The 22,290-nt window shown below is 39.8% G+C and overlaps 1 protein-coding gene across 2 annotated transcripts in view; it reads right to left on the reverse strand.

Annotated features, from left to right (window-relative positions):
- Positions 1–22,290, reverse strand: part of vps50 (VPS50 subunit of EARP/GARPII complex) — a 137,764-nt gene that overhangs the window by 60,283 nt on the left and 55,191 nt on the right. For both annotated transcript variants that reach the window (XM_082520343.1, XM_082520342.1), the window contains exons 10-13: positions 21,416–21,458; positions 20,324–20,422; positions 17,187–17,327; positions 4,027–4,159 (exon numbers count right to left, since the gene is read on the reverse strand). In XM_082520343.1, the coding sequence (XP_082376469.1) occupies positions 4,027–4,159; positions 17,187–17,327; positions 20,324–20,422; positions 21,416–21,458 (416 nt within the window). The remainder of the gene's footprint in view (positions 1–4,026; positions 4,160–17,186; positions 17,328–20,323; positions 20,423–21,415; positions 21,459–22,290) is intronic.

A 22,290-nucleotide genomic window follows, 5' to 3' on the forward strand; every position in this document is an offset into this window, starting at 1 on the left:
ACTTTTAAACCACAAATTACGAATTGCCTTGAGAATAGAGCTTCTTTGTATTTTGCTAGATAAAAGAGCAACAGAAGCAGCAATTTGTTGAAACGTTCAAATATACAGAGACACTGCATGTAAAGTACGGCAAAAACAGAAGGTTCAAGTCATTACTTTGTGTGACCACCTTTATTCTACAACACAGCCTGAACTCTCATAGAAAAGCTTTTTTAAGTAATTTCTTTAAATAGTCTTCAGGAATAGTTTTCCGGGCTTCTTGAACAACATTCAAAGCTCTTCTTTGGATCCTGGCTGCCTTTTCTCCTTCTTTGTCAAGATGATCCTACTGTGGGACTCATGTAATGGACACAGATGAATGTATTGTAATAGATACTGGACCCCTGGGAAAAATGATTCTAAACTCATCTATGCCTGGAAGTGTCATTTGTCCAAGTGTGCAACAATACATTGCTTCAATAGCATTGAAGTTGGAATCTGGGGTGGCCAATCTATGACTGATAAAGTTCCCTTGGGCGCTTTCCTATTTAGGTATGCAGTATGGTTGATCCCTCACAGATGGTATTACATGGTTGATAAAAATCAAATCCACAGTGGATCAGATTTCTGTCTTCACAATTCCATCATTTTGCCTCTCAGCTGACCTCCGACGAAAATACTGACAATGATTTGAATTTGGATTTAACGCTCCATATCATTTATGTTCATTCCTGGTCTAATGAAATTTGATACCTTAACCTTTTCTCCATGTTTTCTCAGTAATTAAATGATAGTTACAATTATATTGTTACATGCATTACAAAAGGTCTTCAGTTATCTGAGGACTGGTCAATAGAACAAAAAAAGAAAAAATAAAAGCATCAAAAGTGTCCTCATTAGGATTTTTGTTGGTGTGTAGGACTGCAGCCTATAGTTGTATATTGTTAGCTGGTAATTATGTGACAGTGCATTTCAGGTCTTTTTACAGAATAACGACAAAGTAATGTAACAGGTGTCTTGATGCGTGCACAATCATCCAGGTGAGGAAAATCTTGAGTAATGACTCCAACGCTGGCTGTAGATAGTTTTTTTTGCCTCTTTTACTTTTTACTGGGATATTCGGCTAATAGCTCTCTGGGAAAAAAAACACGGTGCAAAAATGCTATTTTATACCTATCAAACTGTTATCTTCAGCATTTTTTATAGATTCAACAAAGGAAGTGAAAGGCTGCTATGAAAGTATATAAAATACAATTTTAATTAGGTTCTTGCTAAGTTGTCTGTTCATCCCTTGAGTTGGGTGCCTTTTTACATTTAATAATTTATAAATACAGTGTTACATGTCTTACCACAAAAAAAAAAAAAATCCTTGTACAGCTTCTAAAAAGGCCTGTTTGTATTAGCACAAAGCAGAAGAAACCCAAAGTCACATATGCATCATAGTCCACCAACTCTGCATGAATCTAATCCTTACACCCGGATCACATTAATTGCATAATGTAAATCCAATAATGAGTACATAAAATTCATATTCCAGTAATTAAGACAGACTACTGTTCTAGTTTAAGTTTCATAATGCAACATAACTAAAATACATCAAACTGCTGAGCATTACTGGAAAACTGGTTAATTGTAAAGCTATAATGACACATTTCATTGCACCACTGAAAAGAAGAGAATGAGACAGAGTAATTAGGAGTGATTGTTCTGCTACTGGCTGAAAAAAGAAAGCACTAAAGCACTGCCATGCATTTCACATTCTCTTTACAGGGCAAGGTTCAGTCATTCCTTTTTCGAAGGAAGAAATCTGCTAAACCTACAGGGAGTGCAGAATTATTAGGCAACTTGTATTTTTGAGGAATAATGTTATTATTGAACAACAACCATGTTCTCAATGAACCCAAAAAACTCATTAATATCAAAGCTGAATGTTTTTGGAAGTAGTTTTTAGTTTGTTTTTAGTTTTAGCTATTTTAGGGGGATATCTGTGTGTGCAGGTGACTATTACTGTGCATAATTATTAGGCAACTTAACAAAAAACAAATATATACCCATTTCAATTATTTATTTTTACCAGTGAAACCAATATAACATCTCCACATTCACAAATATACATTTCTGACATTCAAAAACAAAACAAAAACAAATCAGCGACCAATATAGCCACCTTTCTTTGCAAGGACACTCAAAAGCCTGCCATCCATGGATTCTGTCAGTGTTTTGATCTGTTCACCATCAACATTGCGTGCAGCAGCAACCACAGCCTCCCAGACACTGTTCAGAGAGGTGTACTGTTTTCCCTCCTTGTAAATCTCACATTTGATGATGGACCACAGGTTCTCAATGGGGTTCAGATCAGGTGAACAAGGAGGCCATGTCATTAGTTTTTCTTCTTTTATACCCTTTCTTGCCAGCCACGCTGTGGAGTACTTGGACGCGTGTGATGAGCATTGTCCTGCATGAAAATCATGTTTTTCTTGAAGGATGCAGACTTCTTCCTGTACCACTGCTTGAAGAAGGTGTCTTCCAGAAACTGGCAGTAGGACTGGGAGTTGAGCTTGACTCCATCCTCAACCCAAAAAGGCCCCACAAGCTCATCTTTGATGATACCAGCCCAAACCAGTACTCCACCTCCACCTTGCTGGCGTCTGAGTCGGACTGGAGCTCTCTGCCCTTTACCAATCCAGCCACGGGCCCATCCATCTGGCCCATCAAGACTCACTCTCATTTCATCAGTCCATAAAACCTTAGAAAAACCAGTCTTGAGATATTTCTTGGCCCAGTCTTGACGTTTCAGCTTATGTGTCTTGTTCAGTGGTGGTCGTCTTTCAGCCTTTCTTACCTTGGCCATGTCTCTGAGTATTGCACACCTTGTGCTTTTGGGCACTCCAGTGATGTTGCAGCTCTGAAATATGGCCAAACTGGTGGCAAGTGGCATCTTGGCAGCTGCACGCTTGACTTTTCTCAGTTCATGGGCAGTTATTTTGCGCCTTGGTTTTTCCACACGCTTCTTGCGACCCTGTTGACTATTTTGAATGAAACGCTTGATTGTTCGATGATCACGCTTCAGAAGCTTTGCAGTTTTGAGACTGCTGCATCCCTCTGCAAGATATCTCACTATTTTTGACTTTTCTGAGCCTGTCAAGTCCTTCTTTTGACCCGTTTTGCCAAAGGAAAGGACGTTGCCTAATAATTATGCACACCTGATATAGGGTGTTGATGTCATTAGACCACACCCCTTCTCATTACAGAGATGCACATCACCTAATATGCTTAATTGGTAGTAGGCTTTCGAGCCTATACAGCTTGGAGTAAGACAACATGCATGAAGAGGATGATGTGGACAAAATACTCATTTGCCTTATAATTCTGCACTCCCTGTATTGTAAGTGGAAATCAACAACAAGGAAAGACTGGCACTACCCTGACAGTGGGAAAAAAAATGGAGCCCATTTTCACCAAGTCCATTGCCACCACAGCATCCTGCAGCGACATGCCATCCCATCCAGTTTGCATTTAGTTGGACCCTCGTTTATTTTTCTATAAGACAATGAGCCCAAACACACCTCCAGGATGCGTAAGGTCTATTTGAACAAGAAGCAGAATGATGGGAGTGCCGGGTCAAATGTCCTGGCCTCCACAGTCACCTGACCTAAACCCAGTCGAGATGGTCTGGAATGAGATGGGCCGTCTCTTTTCCCCTCACCCCCAACTTGTTCATGCAAATGGCTGCACCTCTCAGTCCCTGGTTCTGCCAGAGGTTTCTTCCTGTTTAAAGGAAGTTTTTCCTTCCCACTGTTGCCAAGTGCTTGTTCATTTGGGGTCTGATTGTTTTCTCTGTATCACTGTAGGGTCTCTACCTTACAGTAGAAAGTGCTTTGAGGCGACTGTTGTTGTGATTTGGCGCTATATAAATAAAACTCAATTTAATTGAATAATAATAATAATAATAATAATAATAATAATAATAATAATAATAAAAGATTTGTAAAGTATAATTTGAGAAATTGTACTGAGTTGATATGACGGAACAGGTAAAACTCTTACCTGGAGTGGGTGTGGTCTCCTGTTTGTCATGCTCCTCGTGCCACTGCATAGTATGGTGGTAGCTTAGCATCACCTCCCACAATGCCTTACACAGATCTGTCAGGCAGGGAATGTAGCTGTCCGGGGTAATATGCTGCAGAGAGAGAGCAATAATGAAAAGAAGGTCAAAATAGCCTTTTTAGATTAATTCTTTACAAAACTTTGTGCTGTATTTCCTTAGCTCTATTGCACCTACTTTTAAAAGTGTGAAATAAAGATATGGGCTACTGAGATGGGCAAAACGGATTCCTGGCCGTCTTCTACATTACATCTAATTAAAGTCTGCTTATGCTAATCATCCAAGGACACTGCTGGAAAACACTTTCTGTGTCACAAGAAACACTTTCATGTTATGTAAGTGTTAATTAAAATAAGAAGTGATTAAAACAGGGACGGTACTGAGATGTAATCACAGAAATATACAGAGCAGATTTGGAAATATTTGATGTGCACACTAGGTGAGCGATTAGACTTCAACGTAACCGTGTCACTGACTTCCACATTAATACAGAGACGACTTTTAAAACTTTAACTGCAACAGTGAAGTACGTCTATGATGTCTGTGACAAAGCATCCTTTTAGCAGGCATGCAGGAAAGCAAAGGGATATCAACAATTTGTAGTTGCTGTGATAACAGCAGTTCAGTCAAGCTCTAATACATTTTGTCTGATTTGTGTGCATCTGTACAACAAGCCCAGTGCTGCAGATATACATGATGTGATGTGGGTGGAAAATTAGTCTGGATAAAGATGAATACATCCACTTTAATATTCTTTTAGCCCAAGCGCAATATTTTGTTAATATTCTGATCATTCTAATACAATAAGAAATCATTTATTAATCCCATGTCTTGGAAATTCCTTTGTTTCAGGAGCTAAAATGAATATCATGAAATTATAATAATTATTGTAATATTGACAGTAGTAGTAGTAGTAGTAATAGTACTAATAGTATTAAAATAAATTGTTTATATATGATAAAATGATAACATATTCGGTATTATCCTGCAGATACACCTCATTCAGACATATATTGTATTATGGAGTGTCACAGCCTTTCCTCTTTGTCCGTATGACAGTGCAGCAGATTCAGTCAGTCAATGCTGCCTGTCTAGTGAGCGGTGAAGAAGATGGACATGTAATCCACAATGTATAACAGTGTGTTCAGTGACCCCAACTCCACCAAAGCCACTCCCAGAAACAGCCTTCCTAATGAATCTGTTGGTGTCTCCAGCTCCAGTGCTGCTTCCCCAATTCAATTCAATTTTTATTCAATTCTATTTGATTTTTAGAGCTTCAAATAACAACAACAGTCACCTGAAGATTCTTAATACTGTAAGGTAATGACTCCACAATAATACAAGGAAAACAAACGCATCTTTTTAAAAGCATTACTTGTACCCAAGCTTATAAACAGGCTACAGAGGGACTTCTCACTGCATCACAAAGCAAGCTGGCAATTTGCAATCCACTAAATTCAACCTGTGTCAATAAAAAAGAGAAAACAGATAAATATATCTTTAACTACAAACAGACTAACAGTGCCAATTAGATAGGCGTGCTCATGAACCTATAGCATTTCATGTTCTCCACCAGCACCACCATATCACAGCACCATGTTGCCAAGCAACCAGAGTGAGGGGTGTTTGAGTGCGAAGGTTAAGATCTTTAGCAGGGCTTAATGAGAAGAAGTAAGCGCGACTGCACTCACAGAAAGTGTGAGTTTGAGTGTGAGTGATCTGCCCATCACACCTGCAGTTATAAAAACATTATCTACACCATCACTGGAAGCAGTCATCAACCTCGCTGGACACATCCCTCTCCACGAGTTCAGTGATGAGAGCTGGGAAGCTGTTCGGGATCTATTTTAGGCATTTGATTTTCTCAAGACAGTTTCCCATCATTATGCACATTTCAAATGCCAAGAAGTATCAGGGAGGGTTTGGAAAGAAAGTGCTGCTAAGTGAATTTCTCCCTTAATTGTGCGAGTGGGCATAAGCAGGAGCAAGCAGAAAAAAATACAAATGCCTCACATTTTACAAGACAAGAGAATACAAGAGAATGCAGTTTTCCTCGATCGAGGGACAGTCGCAAATCCCCGGCTCTCTCCCTCAAATACTCAATAAACATCAGGTGCTTACCTCACAGAGAAGACTTTCTTCAATTCTGGCTCCCACTTTCACATTGCAGACTTATTGTACGAGTCTGGTTGGGTAAAAGCTGCAATATCTTACATTAGTTGAGTACAGAGATAACTGGCATCCAGTCTTTGCACTTAAAAGTTGCAGCACAGCTTAAAATTACAGCTTATATTCTTAATAATCTCTGTGAAGTTTTTTTTGTACTTGATGTGTTAGAAACAGATGGTTTTTCCTGGATTGCCGTCTTCTTGTGCACATTTAATTTTCAAAACAGATCCTGACCTCAATGCGATTTCACGAATGAGGCTTAACGAAATAGGATCCAGCATTTAGAATGAATTAATTTAAAAAAAACTTTGCAAAACTGTAATGTAAATGCAGCATCACAACTTTGCCAAAAGCAACAATTAAGAGCCCATGCTACGCAGTTGGTGACTTTTCCTGTTGCTTTTCAAACCACAGATATTCAGATACATACACAAATCATCCAGGAGACTAAAGAGAGAAAGATCTAATAAATTGGGCACCCTGGCATGATGATCCAAAATAAAGCAAAAACATTCCTCTGAGAGAACTGAGGGAAGTTTAAAAACGCAGCTAAACAGCTTCTGTGACAGGGTAATAAAAACAAACTACATGAGACCAATTTCCACCCTTAAGAGCTGGGATAATAAGATGCACATCGTTCTGCAGTAGATTAGTTTGATTTTGCAATGAGGCAATCTGGAGCAATAGTTAACAAAAAAGCTCTCCCACGATCGTGGCAGCGCTGCTCGCTAAGAATAAGTAACATCTGGGGGTACAAATTCAGTCCAAGGCCTAACAGAATGGTCAGTAATACAAAAATCCCAAAGGTTGTATTTTAAAAAAAGCAAACTCAAAGATTGTGGGACAGATGTCGCAATGATAATTAAAAAGAAAGTTTCAAGACTCACTATCAGCTTCTACAGACTGCAAAGCTCATAACATGCAGCTATATTACACTATACCTCTGTTTTAAAGAAAAAATCTGGGACACTGTAAAAAGTCTGTGTACAGACACAACAGACATAAAATTTCAAACAACAAATCTAAGGCGTTTAAATGTTTTTTTTCCAATGTGCTCATTTTGAATTTGATACTAGCAACATGCTTCATGGGGAGATTGTGGCTCAAGAGTTGGGAGTTCGCCTTGTAATCGGAAGGTTGCCGGTTCGAGCCCCGGCTTGGACAGTACTGGTCGTTGTGTCCTTGGGCAAGACGCTTCACCCGTTGCCTACTGGTGGTGGTCAGAGGGCCCGGTGGCGCCAGTGTCCAGCAGTCTCGCCTCTGTCAGTGCGCCCCAGGGTGGCTGTGCTTGCCATCACCAGTGTGTGAATGTGTGGATGACTGGTTGTGTAAAGCGCTTTGGGGTCCTTAGGGACTAGAAAAGCGCTATACAAATACAGGCCATTTACCATTCATAAAAAAAGGAAACTATTTTTGCATCACAAAAGATGTCACATGCTGTAGTTTTGAAAAAGCAAATATTTCCACAGAGGTGTGCTGAATATGGTTTTACACTGTCTTGAGCAATATTTTAAAAAAGACAACACCTGGATGGCAACGTGTAAAAATCCTGTGTACTCCAATCAGCATTAATGGTGCTTTCAAAGAGGTGCAAGCTACCCACAATACCACTGTACATTCTGACTTTTACAGTTCCCATCAATACATCAGATGTTATGATGGTTATCCACAACAATAAATTTTTATTCCTCATGACAGCTCCCACTTCACCTCGGTGCATCTCTGATGAAGTGGTGACAGACTTTTTCCATGTGGCCTCACTCTTTACCCCTCGGAAGCCTACTATGAGCAACATTTGGTCCTCTTTTCTGAACTGAGCGGTTTCTCTCATATTTCAGGCCTGCTTATGTAAAATAATGACTGGATTTGCACCAGAAGTGGATGAGAGTGTTCTCTACCTATGCAGCTACCCTTGGACAAAACCAGAAACTACTGTAATCATTGTGAAATCCCATCTTTATTAATATATGCTGAGGTGTCAAATCTGAGTCGTCATCACATCTCCTCGTGAAAAGAATACATATTTTTTTGTGTGTTATTTGGTTTAACTTGAATTTGTTAAACAGTTCACTGACGATGGGAATCAGAAGTGTTTCTGACCCCGTGTTCTAATTTTTACTACAGAATCGTGGCCCTTACATTCAGACACTTCTAAGAATTTCTTGAATCTTTCAATATACTGCGGATCATAGATGAGAATTTGCAATTTTACACTCAGAAGATTTATTTCTGAATTGTTTAACTTCAGTATTTGTATTGAGTGGTGTACACTCCCCATGTCTATTTAAAATGACTCACCATCTCTGGAATCCTCTTCTTATACCCAGTCGTTTAGGCTAATTACTAAATTAGCCTAAACGACTGGAGTGTTGTAACAGAGGCCATCTAGGATTGAGAACATCTTTAGAAAAAAAAACTTTCATGGGTCTCCTAAACAGTTACAGTGTTACCAATAACAAACCCTTTGAATTAAAGCTGAACGTCTCAACTTTAATCACGTCTTGGCTGATTTTAAATCCACTGTGGTGTGCAGAACCAAAAATTGATGGACCTAACTGTATGACATTTTGTAAATCATGGCCACTTATTGATTTAAAATAGCATCCCAGCATGTTAGAAATGAGTGTGTGCATGCTGGAAAGAATAAAACAAATATTTGCGTGAGCTCATTCTCATTTGATGCTATTTTTACTCTGACAGGCTGGATAAACATCATTACTATAATCACTATGGTTTACGAGCAAGAAATGTATCATATTTGTTATGAAGTGCCCAGTCCACCCTCATCACTTCTCCTGTGTGACAGTCTATGACTTCTGGACTGAACTAACCTATTTGAATCAAGAGATTCGTATAGACTAGGGGATTGATGGGAGGTGAGGCTATCCAATACTGATGAGATGTTGATGTAAAATTAATAAGACCCTTTCACAATCAGAACTGACCTTTCTGAGTGCTCCCATTTGCCTTGAATTTTTAAGGCGCATAACTAAACGGTGAGTTCACAGGGGGAGATGTGGCTGTAACATTTCCTCAAATTTTATTTATCAGGGGAGGAGCCCGTAAAGTTTGCATTTCCACAGAAAAACAAAATTTCCCATTATTACAGGCCTAGACAAGCACAGAAAGTGGGATTTTAATACGTTTCTTATGAGCATGTCAAACGTTTCTTATGAGCATATCAAAAGTATTTATTCAAAGAGCACTGCTCATTTGCCTAAAACACATTTTCAGTGTAGTCTGAGCCAGAACAAGTATATTCTTCATATATGTCAGACAGACCTTGGAAACAAGAACTGAGTGATCAGTGTCGCAAAAATTATATATATATATATATATATATATATATATATATATATATATATATATATATGGTATTGCCCGTAGTGCTGCATTGGAGGAGGCCAAAGGAGGAGATAGAAGCCACTGACATAAAGACAAGAAAGCTCCTTACCATGCATGGAGGGTTTCACCCCAAGTCCAGCACCCTGAGGCTGTACGCTAAGCGGAAGGAAGGGGGCCGGGGACTGGTGAGTGTCAGCACCACAGTCCAGGATGAGACAACGAACATCCAAGAATACATTGGGAAGATGGCCCCAACTGACCGAGTGCTCAGTGAATACCTCAGGCAGCAGAAACCCAAGAAAGAGGAGGGAGATGAGGAACCATCATGGAAGGACAGGCCCCTGCACGGTATGTACCACCGGCAGATAGAGGAGGTGGCTGATATCCAGAAATCCTACCAGTGGCTGGACAAAGCTGGACTGAAAGACAGCACAGAGGCACTAATCATGGCAGCACAAGAACAAGCTCTGAGCACAAGATCCATAGAGGCTGGGGTCTATCACACCAGGCAAGACCCCAGGTGCAGGCTGTGTAAAGATGCCCCAGAGACAATCCAGCACATAACAGCAGGGTGCAAGATGCTAGCAGGCAAGGCATACATGGAACGCCATAACCAAGTGGCCGGCATAGTGTACAGGAACATCTGTGCCGAGTATAACCTGGAAGTCCCGAGGTCAAAATGGGAGATGCCCCCAAGGGTGGTGGAGAATGACCGAGCTAAGATCCTGTGGGACTTCCAGATACAGACGGACAAAATGGTGGTGGCTAACCAACCGGACATAGTGGTGGTAGACAAACAGAAGAAGACGGCCGTAGTGATCGATGTAGCGGTTCCGAATGACAGCAATATCAGGAAGAAGGAACACGAGAAGCTGGAGAAATACCAAGGGCTCAGAGAAGAGCTCGAGAAGATGTGGAGGGTGAAGGTAACGGTGGTCCCCGTGGTAATCGGAGCACTAGGTGCGGTGACTCCCAAGATAGGCGAGTGGCTCCAGCAGATCCCGGGAACAACATCGGAGATCTCTGTCCAGAAGAGCGCAGTCCTGGGAACAGCTAAGATACTGCGCAGGACCCTCAAGCTCCCAGGCCTCTGGTAGAGGACCCGAGCTTGAAGGATAAACCGCCCGCAGGGGCGTGCTGGATGTTTATATATATATATATATATATATATATATATATATATATATATATATATATATATATATATATATATATATATATATATATATAGAGAGAGAGAGAGAGAGAGAGAGAGAGAGAGAGAGGACAAACTTTCTTTAGATTTTCAGTACCTCTTCAAGAGCACCTCACTGCAGCTTGTGCATGAACCACATATATGGAACGCCAGGACTGCCATAATGAATTAATTAAATACACCATTAAATAATTAATTAAATGTGTCAATAATTAATTAAAATTGGAATTAATTAATTAAATAAATAGTTATGACACATGTAATTAATTAATTATTGACACATTTAATTAATTATTGACACATTTTAATTAATTATTGACACATTTAATTAATTATTGACACATTTAATTAATTATTTAATGATATATTTATTTATTTCATTTTGGCAGTCCTGACGCCTGGCTCTCGTCATGAAATAATTTTATCTGTCAGCCTCACCCATCAAACTCAGGGGGCGGGGTTAACGCTGCCCATGCAGCTTCTCTAACATTTGATTGGTTGCCGTGCAAAGTAAGTCAAAACAGGTCGATCCTAGAAAATCGATTGCTTGTGTAGACTTGGGGCAGCCAGTTATCCCAGAATGCAGATCAAATCACAAGCAGCAATGGTGGTGGTGTAGTTTTAAAATACCCCGTTTTTCTGTCACCAGCTACACTTTTAACAGTGTTTTAGCCGCGAATGTCGCGACGTATGTCTGGTCAGGTTGTCAACATAGAACATGTTTGCAAAAGTGCTCAGATGTTTTCAGAGATTTCACTAGCTCTGCTAACAGTTAGCATGCAGAGTGCACCGAGGGGGTTACGTTAACCGGTTTGTTTACATATTCCACTCTCCGTGTTCCACATGTTGCATTCGCAGATTCTCATTTTCACCGAACGATCGTCTCTTTCCGCCTGGTCTTGTGTCTCTGTGCTTCTGTAACATAAAGAACGAGCTGACATTTTTCTCACGAAACCAGCGATCAGCTCAACAGACCCTCAGTTTACCTGCATGCATCCTCCTCCTCATCTGTCAGCTGTTTAACACCTGCTGCTAATTCAAGAAACACGCCTACGTTTCCTGGTGATAGTCACAGTTTAACTGGGCAGCCGGTGCTCGATATAAAGCAATGTCAGCGCATTTTTCTGCACAAGATAAGTAAATATAGTGTTTTCCCCGAGCGCAGAGCTGCTGGAGCTCGTTTCCTTACAGAGCACTTTATAGGCGAACAGCTTTATCAGCGGCTGATGTCCAATCACCGGCACACAGCTTTCAAACCTCAGCTGAGTTTTAGCTCTCAGTGGTTAAACGCTGGACTTCATTCACTCAGGTTCTGTCTGTCGGGTCACGTTTACTTCGCTGTTTTATTTACAACTGAGCAAATCGGTTTGGCTGAGGTTAAAGTTACGTTTCATAACTGCATAGTTTCACAGACGTTTAATGGTTCACTGGCACATGTGTTAGACTGAACTATCATCTAAATATCATCTGTTTTTTAATAGTTATTCAACTGTATTCTAAGCACCAGCTGTCTGTTAGAATGTGATTTTTTTTCTCTCTCTGTTGGCAGAGGTATAAAAATGCGCAGGAAAATCTGACATGCATGGCGAACTTCACCGACGATATTTAGGGAGGAATAAACACACATCAAACATAAATGAACCATTTGTCTGTCTCCATAATTGAGAGAATTTTCTCTTCTTATGTCAACACTCTCTCTCTTTTTTTTTGCTTTTTTTTTGCTTTTTCGGTCATGTTATGTTTACCTGTCAAAGGCTTGTTACAAACTATGAAACACATTGTGCAGACTTCTGGATGTTAGAAGAAAACTAATACTGCTCATGAATGAGACTAAAGGCAGGAAGGTGTCCTTTAAAACTAAACATGTTAATAGGACCTCCCTGTTTATATCATAGTTTATGATATAGCACGTGTATTTCAGTAATAGCCTGCTGAGGCCACTATACGTGCTGGCCTCATATCAAATGTGAAGGCAGACTGAGTCTATGTTTGACGTTTTTTTATATCTAATCTTCCTTTTCAAACATTTAAACAGCAGCGAGTCTGCAGCTGAGGGAATACAAATTCAAATTGTCGGAACAGGTTTGCTCGTTTCTTGGATTCATTTGGTGATTTATTAAATGTATAACTGTTATTCTAATCTGCTGCTGAGTCTCTTACACTTTTCTTTATGCTGTATATTTTCACGTCTCTGGAATAGTTGGCAGTTAGATAGTCAGCTGGGAAACTTTGTGTTAACTCATGGAGCTGAGGATATCGTGGATATGCTGACCTCGCTGCGTGGTGTACAGAGCGAGGTCAGCATGATTAATATTCACAATAAAAATATTAGCCGAACATCATGAAGTCTGTATGTGTTTCATAGTGTCGAACAACCTTTGTACAGTTAAAGCCAGCAGTTACTACATGACAGAAACACCAACGTTATCTCTTTTATGTGTTTATACACAGGTCACGCTGATTACTGAACAAAAACCCAAAGATCAGATGTTAAACAGATTTATTTGCTCTCTCTCCTCCTTAAACATGTTTTTAATGTTAGTTATAATTCAGAATTGGCGACTGAAACACGTAGGACACATAAGAACATCAGGAAATAAAACATCGATAAATATAACCTCAGTAAAAGAAGTCAGCGGGGGTTACTACAGCTGTGTACCGGGGCCTGCGCTTTGTCGGTGGGATTGCTTGCGAGGCGAGCGGGTCTATCCCACGCTTTGCCGTGAGACTGGGCAGACATCTCCGAAATCATCGAAACACTTTTGCAAAGAGGCTGTATCTTGACAAACCGACCAGACACATGAAGATTAAACCACTACATTCTCGGCTAAAAAAATATTAAAACGGTATTTGGTAACACACAAACAGGGTTTTTCAAAGCTCAGTTCTGTTAGCTTCCACATGCCGGTTGTTGTGTGCTAGAAACAATGGCCACCAGGCCAAAGCAATGGTTTTGACTCGATCAGCGTTAACCCCGCCCCCTGAGTTTGATGGGTGAGGCTGACAGATAAAATTATTTCATGATGAGAGCCAGGCGTCAGGACTGCCAAAATGAAATAAATAAATATATCATTAAATAATTAATTAAATGTGTCAATAATTAATGAAATGTGTCAATAATTAATTAAAATGTGAAATACATAAATAATTAATTAAATGTGTCAATAATTAATTAATTAAATGTGTCAATAATTAATTAATTACATGTGTCATAACTATTTATTTAATTAATTAATTCCAATTTTAATTAATTATTGCCACATTTAATTAATTATTTAATGGTGTATTTAATTAATTCATTATGGCAGTCCTGGCGTTCCATACACATAAGCTATAGACTTTAACTGATCAAGCACACACATCCATACATATGCAATAATACTAAGTGCAATAATCCTTTCTGTCATCGTTGTATTTTTACTCAGTTGTATATAGTATTTGTATTTGTATTCTATTTTTATCTTATTGTATATTTATTTTATTTTATTCTACTGTATATAGTATTTTATTTTATTCTATTCTGTACAGTTGTGTACTGTATTTATTCTTATTGTATTCTAATTTTTGCCTCATAACTTTTGCACTGTCCACTTCCTGCTGTGACAAAACAAATTTCCCACGTGTGGGACTAATAAAGGTTATCTTATCTTATCTTATAGGCATATATTTCAAATAGGTACTTCAATGAATTGTCCTTTTGACATTTTCAAATGCAGATATAAGTGCACTAAATAAAATAACCTAATGTAAGGAGTCAAAACAAAACACTTGATCTTCATATGGTGTCATTGAAGCAAAGGAACTGCACGTGGGTGCTCACATGCCTCTCCATTTGAGTGTTTCTGAATGAGCTGCCATATCGAACAGAAGACCGTAACAACATCCTCAGAACTCTTCAATGGGTGAGTGTAGGTACACTCTCTGAAGTGTACCTACACTCACCCATAGTGTGCTCGTATTGTGAGTGGAACCATTCAGGCGACACAATATGCTGACAGAGACTCCATCAAACGGAAGTAAACAGTAGGATGTGCACAGTTTTATGTGTATCGTGACTGAGAGGTATAATAAATAGTTGCTTGGTCCGGATTAGAAAAAAAGGAGGCAAGGAAGAAGACTAAAAAGAATAAAATCAGTTATGTCTTGAAGGAAGAATGATTTTTTCACTGTGTATAAAAAAAATTCCTACATACAAGCAGTCGCCTTTCAAATGGCTGAAGGAACACATTCATCCAAAATAATCTTTGACCTGGAACCCCTTTACAGACAGGAAAATAAGCTCCTCTCAGGCCATCTACCAGCAGGGGTAGAAGAACATGCATAAACAGAGAGAAACACACAGGAAAAAGGGGTGGAAGAGATGAAAACAGAAAGCAAGCGCATGTAGCTCAAAGGTAAGAGGTAAAGGACAGGCCATGGTGTATATAAGCATACAGGAAATACCCTGGGTAAAAGCTGTGCATTCAAACACCAAAGGACCAGGGAGGAATCCACAGCAACAGCAGACGTATAAGGAGAAACTGTATCCTCAGATAAGGCTTGGGATAACCTTTATCTATACCTTCATATGCTTTACCCTCTATGTTGCAGGCCAGGCGTGAGGACATATTTTCTGAGGATGTCACGTCACCTCCAATACTGACAAAATACCAACTCTGTGTCTCTCTCAAGAGAGAGAGAGACGCTCGAGCTATATCAAGGTTGTCAGGACAGTGAGGCGCGGTGAATTAGCTGGCAATATGAGCTAAGAGAGTCCTCACAAATGACATTTTAATGTAACAGAGGTGACCTTAACATGTAGCGTAGGAGGGCAGTGGGGGTTGTGCCACATTAATGTGCCAGACAAGCTTTAAAAAAGCTCTTTACAGACAGTAAAGTTACTTTTTTACAGTGAGCCGAGCAGCATGGAGTGTTTATTTTCTCTTTGTTTTTTCACATTTCTGCAGTACTTTACTCAGCAGCTCTCCAAAGCCGCCATTCACCTTTAATGTATCTGCTACATACTGAAATGCCGGTCAAAACACTAATGTGACTCAGGGTGATAACAATATGGTGATAAATAATAACACAAAAGAGCACTCAGAGAGCATAACTCCCCCACAAAGTAAATGGCTATACCGAAGCTTTGATGTTTTATAAGGATTTTATGGCGTTATTATCATGTGGTAGGGGACCGTACTGAAAACATTAAAAGTGTGTTGCATAGCTCTCTCCATGCCTTTTTATGTGATGGATACCTCGATATGGTTTCTCGAAATTTTCAATTTTGACCTTGGGTACTAATAGTGAAGGTCAAGGTCAAATTAGCCAACCTAGGTGCTCATGTCCCCCAAGGCCTCGTATATTGTTGTGAACTTTGAATACGATTGATAAAAAACTGTGGGAAATGATACGAATCAGGTGTTTTTGATTGAAATCTGGGTTTTCTGAAGCAGCAGCAGATGTGTGATGTCCTGAGTGGCACTTTTCTTTAACAACGATAAACCCTGCAACATCAGACCGCAGCAGTAAAACAATACAATAAAAGCTTCTTAATGTGCATTTAAACAGGCGGCACAGCAGCATAAACATTACCAACAATGTCCTGTGCTCTTCTACACACCTGACAGGTCAGCTGTTGCACACAGACTGCAGGTTTATAGAGTGAACTTTGTTTTTGTTTTTTTTTGATAAAGTAGTCCTTCTGTGGATGAATGAGCTCCGTCAGATCACAGTTACATTTCAGCATCTTTACGGTGCTATGTGAGATGAAGTTGTGGCACCCCGCCCCCCACTTCTAGTGGTATCTCTCCATTCAGAAAGTTTGCATTTTCTAGCCAAAATATTTTGATTACAATAACTAAGAGCATTCCTTGATACCCTTGGGTGAGAGTGTAACTCACTCCCGGCATGTTCATGATGAATTGGCCAAGTTGGCTTGCTGGGCATGAAATGTGATTTATTTCGATCTGAATGGAAAGAACAAGACAGACAGAGCGAGATCTGAGGAATGTGGGCCGGTATGGAGACCCCCTCCCCCAAGTAAAAAGCACTGCTGCTGCTGCAGTGCACTGAGTCTGTATTGTGACCAAGATTAATTATCTCACAGTGAAAGGCTACAATACACTATGCTTCTCACTGAAGTAATAACTTCTTTACTTTCAATCATGTTCTCCGTGCTCTTCTCTCCTCCTTAATTCAACTTTTACGAAAATCTGACAAACCACTGCAAGAGAATAAGAACGTATTCGAGTAAGTATTTGTGTATCCAGCACAACGCACTGGTTTCATGCTCTCATCATACTGACTAAAAGAAAAAGGCTTTCGCGCTAACCAGCTGAAGCGGACTTAATCCTTTATATAGCAAAGAAGCCACTCATAACACTGAACAAACAGATAGCACCAGCTCCTTACCGTGCACAGGTCCTTATACTGCATCTTCTGGAACTTGGTATCGGCATTGCCGGCGCACAGCTCCACGTATCCCAGCACAACTTGGAACACTGTGTTGTGGATGGCCTGGGTGAAGTGCATGTGTAACTGGTCCATAGCAGTCTGCAGAGAGAGCCAAACACACTGTTATGAAAACTATTACACCAAGATGTCACTGTCAGTCTGCCAGTGTGGCTCTGTGAAAAGGCAAACAGCAGGGAAATTGCAAATCACACTTCTTGGAACACATATTGTATACTTAATATTTCTAGTTTCACACTATGGCACAAAGGAAAATGAGGATAGCCGCGTACTCTGGGAACTGCAGTGTTCCAGTCAAAGTTGTTGTTGTTTGTTTTTTTTTAAAGTGTAGTTTGCTGCTGTAAAAGGTAATTAATGAAGTCATAAGGAAATTGCAGAAAAACACATTGACAGACAGACATGTTGGTGACGCATGTTGTGTTTCGGCAGAGCTAGCAGCCTCCAGCTCCGCTCACTCGTCGCACTATTAATTTCATGTGACACACCTGAAGCCATTTTGTTGAAATCATTTATCATAGGAGCATTATGACTCGAGGGGGGGGGGGGGGGATAATCCACAATTACACACTCGCTTGCTACTTAAACACTGCCTACAAATAACCTGCTGTTATTTACTTTTCGGTGAACTCCCCACTGAGCCTCTTCCATCTCCGCTGTGCTTTTGTTTGAAATCGACTACAGGTAATGACATTTCTTCTATATACAGATCCAGCAAACATGAGGTAGTGTAAGCATTTATCTGGAGGTATATTCGTGCCCACCTGGTGACTGTAAATTCAATACTCCCCTCCCGTGGGGAATATTCTATTGATGCTCAACATCAATATTGTCTGCCTGCTGTTTGATCGTGGGCAGGTAGCTCACAGTGAAAAGATCCCAGTGACAAATATGGGAAGAAAACAACAACAGCAAAGCGAGGGCTTTAAAACAAAATGACCTAAAGCGGAATTTTCACACAAAGTAGGCTCATTTAACCTAAAATAGTGATTAAATACATTGATTTATTACCTTAACTGACAGTTTCATTAAAGATTTTCTTGTAAGAGTAATTCCAAAAGATACTCATAACTAAAAAATACAAAAAAAAGCACTTATCTTTCAAAAAAGCCCCAAAAAACTATAGTTATGCAGTCGGTTTGTGTCTGCTATAATTTATTCTTTTCTAAAGTCAGTTTACATTTACCCCCAATTTACTGTCTTGCAGCTCCTACCCACCGTCTCACTGTGGGACCCTTGAGAAATGAGGACACAACAGTCGCAAGAGACGTGGGAAGAGTATTGAGCAAAGCCCTAGGTAATGGGTGTTGCAGTGCAATTACATTTCTTACTAAAAGAAATGACCACAAAATGTAGCTCCCCCCAAAATCCGCTGTGAAACCCTGCTTGCACAAAAGTCATTTAAACATTTCTTCTCTTCTTTCTCGGGGAGTTTCACTTCATCTGACCCAAAAACACATGAGGAAAAAAAAAGAAAATACTGGCTGTACAATGTCTAGACTGTAGAAGAGGGAAAAAAAAGGGAAGTAACTATGGCAAACCGCCCTCGTGACAATAAACCTCGTCTTCAGCTAAATTTGACGTGAGCCTCAGCGATTGTAGCGTTATGTATGGCGGAAAATAAAATGTAAAAAATCAGCATGAGTCCCCTTTAGTAGGCATAAATATCAATAAACTGCATGTCCAGACTCATTATTTTGCAGCTTCTTCTCCCAAACAAGCAGAAGAATTAAACAGATAAATGGAATAAAGCGATCTGTCAGACTATTTAGCTTGAATGAAACCAGCCCATCACAGCTAGGTAATGACTGCCAAGAGACTATTGTAACGGGGGGGATGCAAATGGTTTGGCACAGTTTGCTACAGTTTGTTAGGCATTTTGTGAGGCTGATTACTACCTTCAGACAGTTAATTTGTGCATCAAAAAGGAACAGTTTAAAAGAGCGCATTTGTCTGCAATGTGGCAAAAACAAAATTTGAGATGAAGATAAAGAAAATGACTAACTGAGATAAACACAGACACGACAACAACAACAGCAGCTCCTTAGTTTGCTAGTGTGTCCTGTAAATCATCCTTAACACAATGACTGTACGGAATCATTCATTCTCAACAAAGCAAGCAACAAAGCAAGTTTCTCAGGTTGTGAGGATATTCAGCACGTTAGCAGCTACACTGCTCTCTGCTTTCTAATTTCGTCTTTAACTTTGCAAAACTAACACTGGCGTGTGGACAAGGTGCCATAATGGGATTTTGCGAAACCTCTTCACACTAATGCACCAAAATCCAGCAGACTGACTAACATTTTAAAGCTTTACAATAAGATATCGTGTTTGCAGAAGATTCATCTTCTCAGTGTAACTCGATTTCAGGCGGGAACATGGGAGCAAAAGTTGAAAAAAAACAGGCAGGAGTTACTAATAAAAGATATTAGCAGTGTCATTCAAGGTTAAAGTCTATTATAGTGTCTCCCTGAGAAACTGCTGTAATTTTTTTGTTTTGGTTCTTAACATAAAGACTTTACAGCTTCAAATAAGCTAAACATGTCCGAGGCAAACACTGTTTGTTTTGAATATTGGATCATTTTGGAAAATTATGATGTGGCCATGCTCATTCAGAGAGACTAAAATATGCTTTATTTCAAGGAGAAAACACAAAATGTACAAGCTGGTTTAAAAATACACTCATTTAATTAAAAAGGTGTAATAACATTAATAACAAAGAAAAACTTTACTAAAACTCCATTCTTATGTTTTTCTTGGCTCTAACCAAACTATTTCTGGATTTTCCTTTTATCTAAAAGGTAAAAAAAAAAAGTTGCAAACATGAGGGACCAACTTTAGCAGCTAATTGGACAAACTCCCGAAGTAGCAGAGGAGTGCAAAAAGGAAAACAACAGCATCAAGGACAGAAACTGAAAGGATGGAGTTATCTTTCAGGTCCACACAAAAAAATCCCCATAAGAGCAAAAGACAAAGTCAAACGAAAGAAAAGTTGCAGCAAACAAAGAAAATAAGCAGGTTATTGTCAATCCATGTTTAGCCATTACCGCTGACCCTTGCAGGCCAGTCAAACCACTGACCTGTGTTTTCCCCAGTAGTGTGTAGGCCAGCTGGACCTTGGTGTAGTGCGAGACATCGAAGTGCTTACAAGTCTTCGACAGAGCGACGTCAAGCTGCTCCTGGAGCCAGAAATAGGCAGATGACAAAGAGGGGGAAAAAGGGCCAAAGTAAGGGGAAAGGGGGGGGGGAAATAAAAAGAGAGGGATTATCGTTCTTAAGACCGGGGATTTAGATATGGACGTGCAGTTGTAAAGCTATCACACACAGCCAAGGGCAGGTAATTGGATGTGGATGTGTGTGTGTGTGTCTAAGACTTTGACAAAGAGATAAGGGGAGGCAAGGAAAGTTAGCATGAGAGTGTGTAATGTGTAACAATGAGCTGACCTCAAAGAGCACAGCGCCGATAAAGGCTAAATGATCAATCGCCTTGCATCGCAAATCATTTTCTCATGCCTTAAAAAGCAAAAAAACTAGAACTGCACGACAGGAAGTAACTAGTCAGTAAAGTAATTAAGAGAGCCAGATGACTACGTATACAACATATGCTGGGGACGCGTATATTCATACATTTAAAAGACCGTCTTAGATGCACAATAGATGGTCCAAGTGCTTCTGACTGTAGTAGCTTTATGATTTTAAAGGATTTTGCATCACTTCTTAACTAACTCATGCTGACAGGTAAACAAACGAGCACCCAGGCAGGTGGATGTGCACACGAGCACGTCTCCTTCTTGTTTACGGACAAAACTGTAAGTAATTAATCTACTCAGGCGCAGCAGCAGGCGTAAAGAGAAAATTGCCTTGCATACCATTTATTACACACACACACACACATATGCACACACACATATCACGACACAGCCAGAGATGAAACAGATAATTTACTATGCCTGCACACTCATAATAACGACTTTTCTGAATGTGTCAATATTTGGCAGACCCAGAATAAGAAAGGCAAACTATGAAAAAATGTCAAAATGAAGCATAAATTGCTTCTTTCAGATCAAGGCTTCTGGAAAATGATGAGGTTAGAACTCCATATTACACACTGCTAAACGTCCTTTTACTGCTCTCTGCTAATGGAATTAGAGACGAAGCATGGACGCACATACCTCGATCTGCTCCAGAGTGTCTTGTAGTTTGGAATTCAACTCGCTGTGGAAATAAGAAGGTGGATGAGAAAATATAATTTTATTTAAGACATTTAATTGCTGTCAATTACATTTTCTGATCTGTTTGAAATGACAACAAATATTAGAAAATGTCCATCACAAATGACTCTAAACCAAATGCACACCATTTTTAACCATTTAACTTCATTTCAGCTGTAAAGAAAAACAATAACAAACAATACTGAAGATCAAATTATGAATGAATTAGTTCAACTAATTGGTTTATTTAAAAAAACATGAAAATCACTGATGGATGAAAACCAAGTTTGGAAATATGTGTGCCAGTGAAATAAACTGTGAATGCTGATAGTGTGTGTTTCTGTGCAAGCATCATGCTATCTGAGATACAAAATGCCCACGCATCCTTGGCGCGCGTTCAGATTTCGACTCATCCTGGCGAACACTTTCAACTCTGAAGCTGAGAAGCATCAACAGGAAACATGACTATTTTGCAGATCCCAAGACTCCGATTCAATTCCCTTGTGACTTCCCCGCCACTGCATCCATTCATAATCACCCTCTGTTTCACTGTTTTCCTGCCTCTGTCACCGCTTCGCTCGGGGTCTTTTTCAGGTCAGCCTGCTCTTATGTTGTGCCTTGTGAGTGTGTAGTTGCCGAAGGGAGAGTGTGTCCTTAACAAATTGCTAATTAAGCATCTAGCTACAGTGAGGGATAGGCAGTGAGGAAGAAGAGAAGGAGTCCGCAAAGGGACAGAAGCTGCACGTAGCAGTTTGCAAAACAGGTGAATAAATGAGTCAGACACTTTGAAATTCGGTAATGTATCTACGTGTGTAGACATGCGTGTGCGTTTATAA

This window comes from Aulonocara stuartgranti, assembly GCF_965226115.1.
Source record: "Aulonocara stuartgranti genome assembly, chromosome: 22".
Lineage (NCBI taxonomy): Eukaryota > Metazoa > Chordata > Actinopteri > Cichliformes > Cichlidae > Aulonocara > Aulonocara stuartgranti.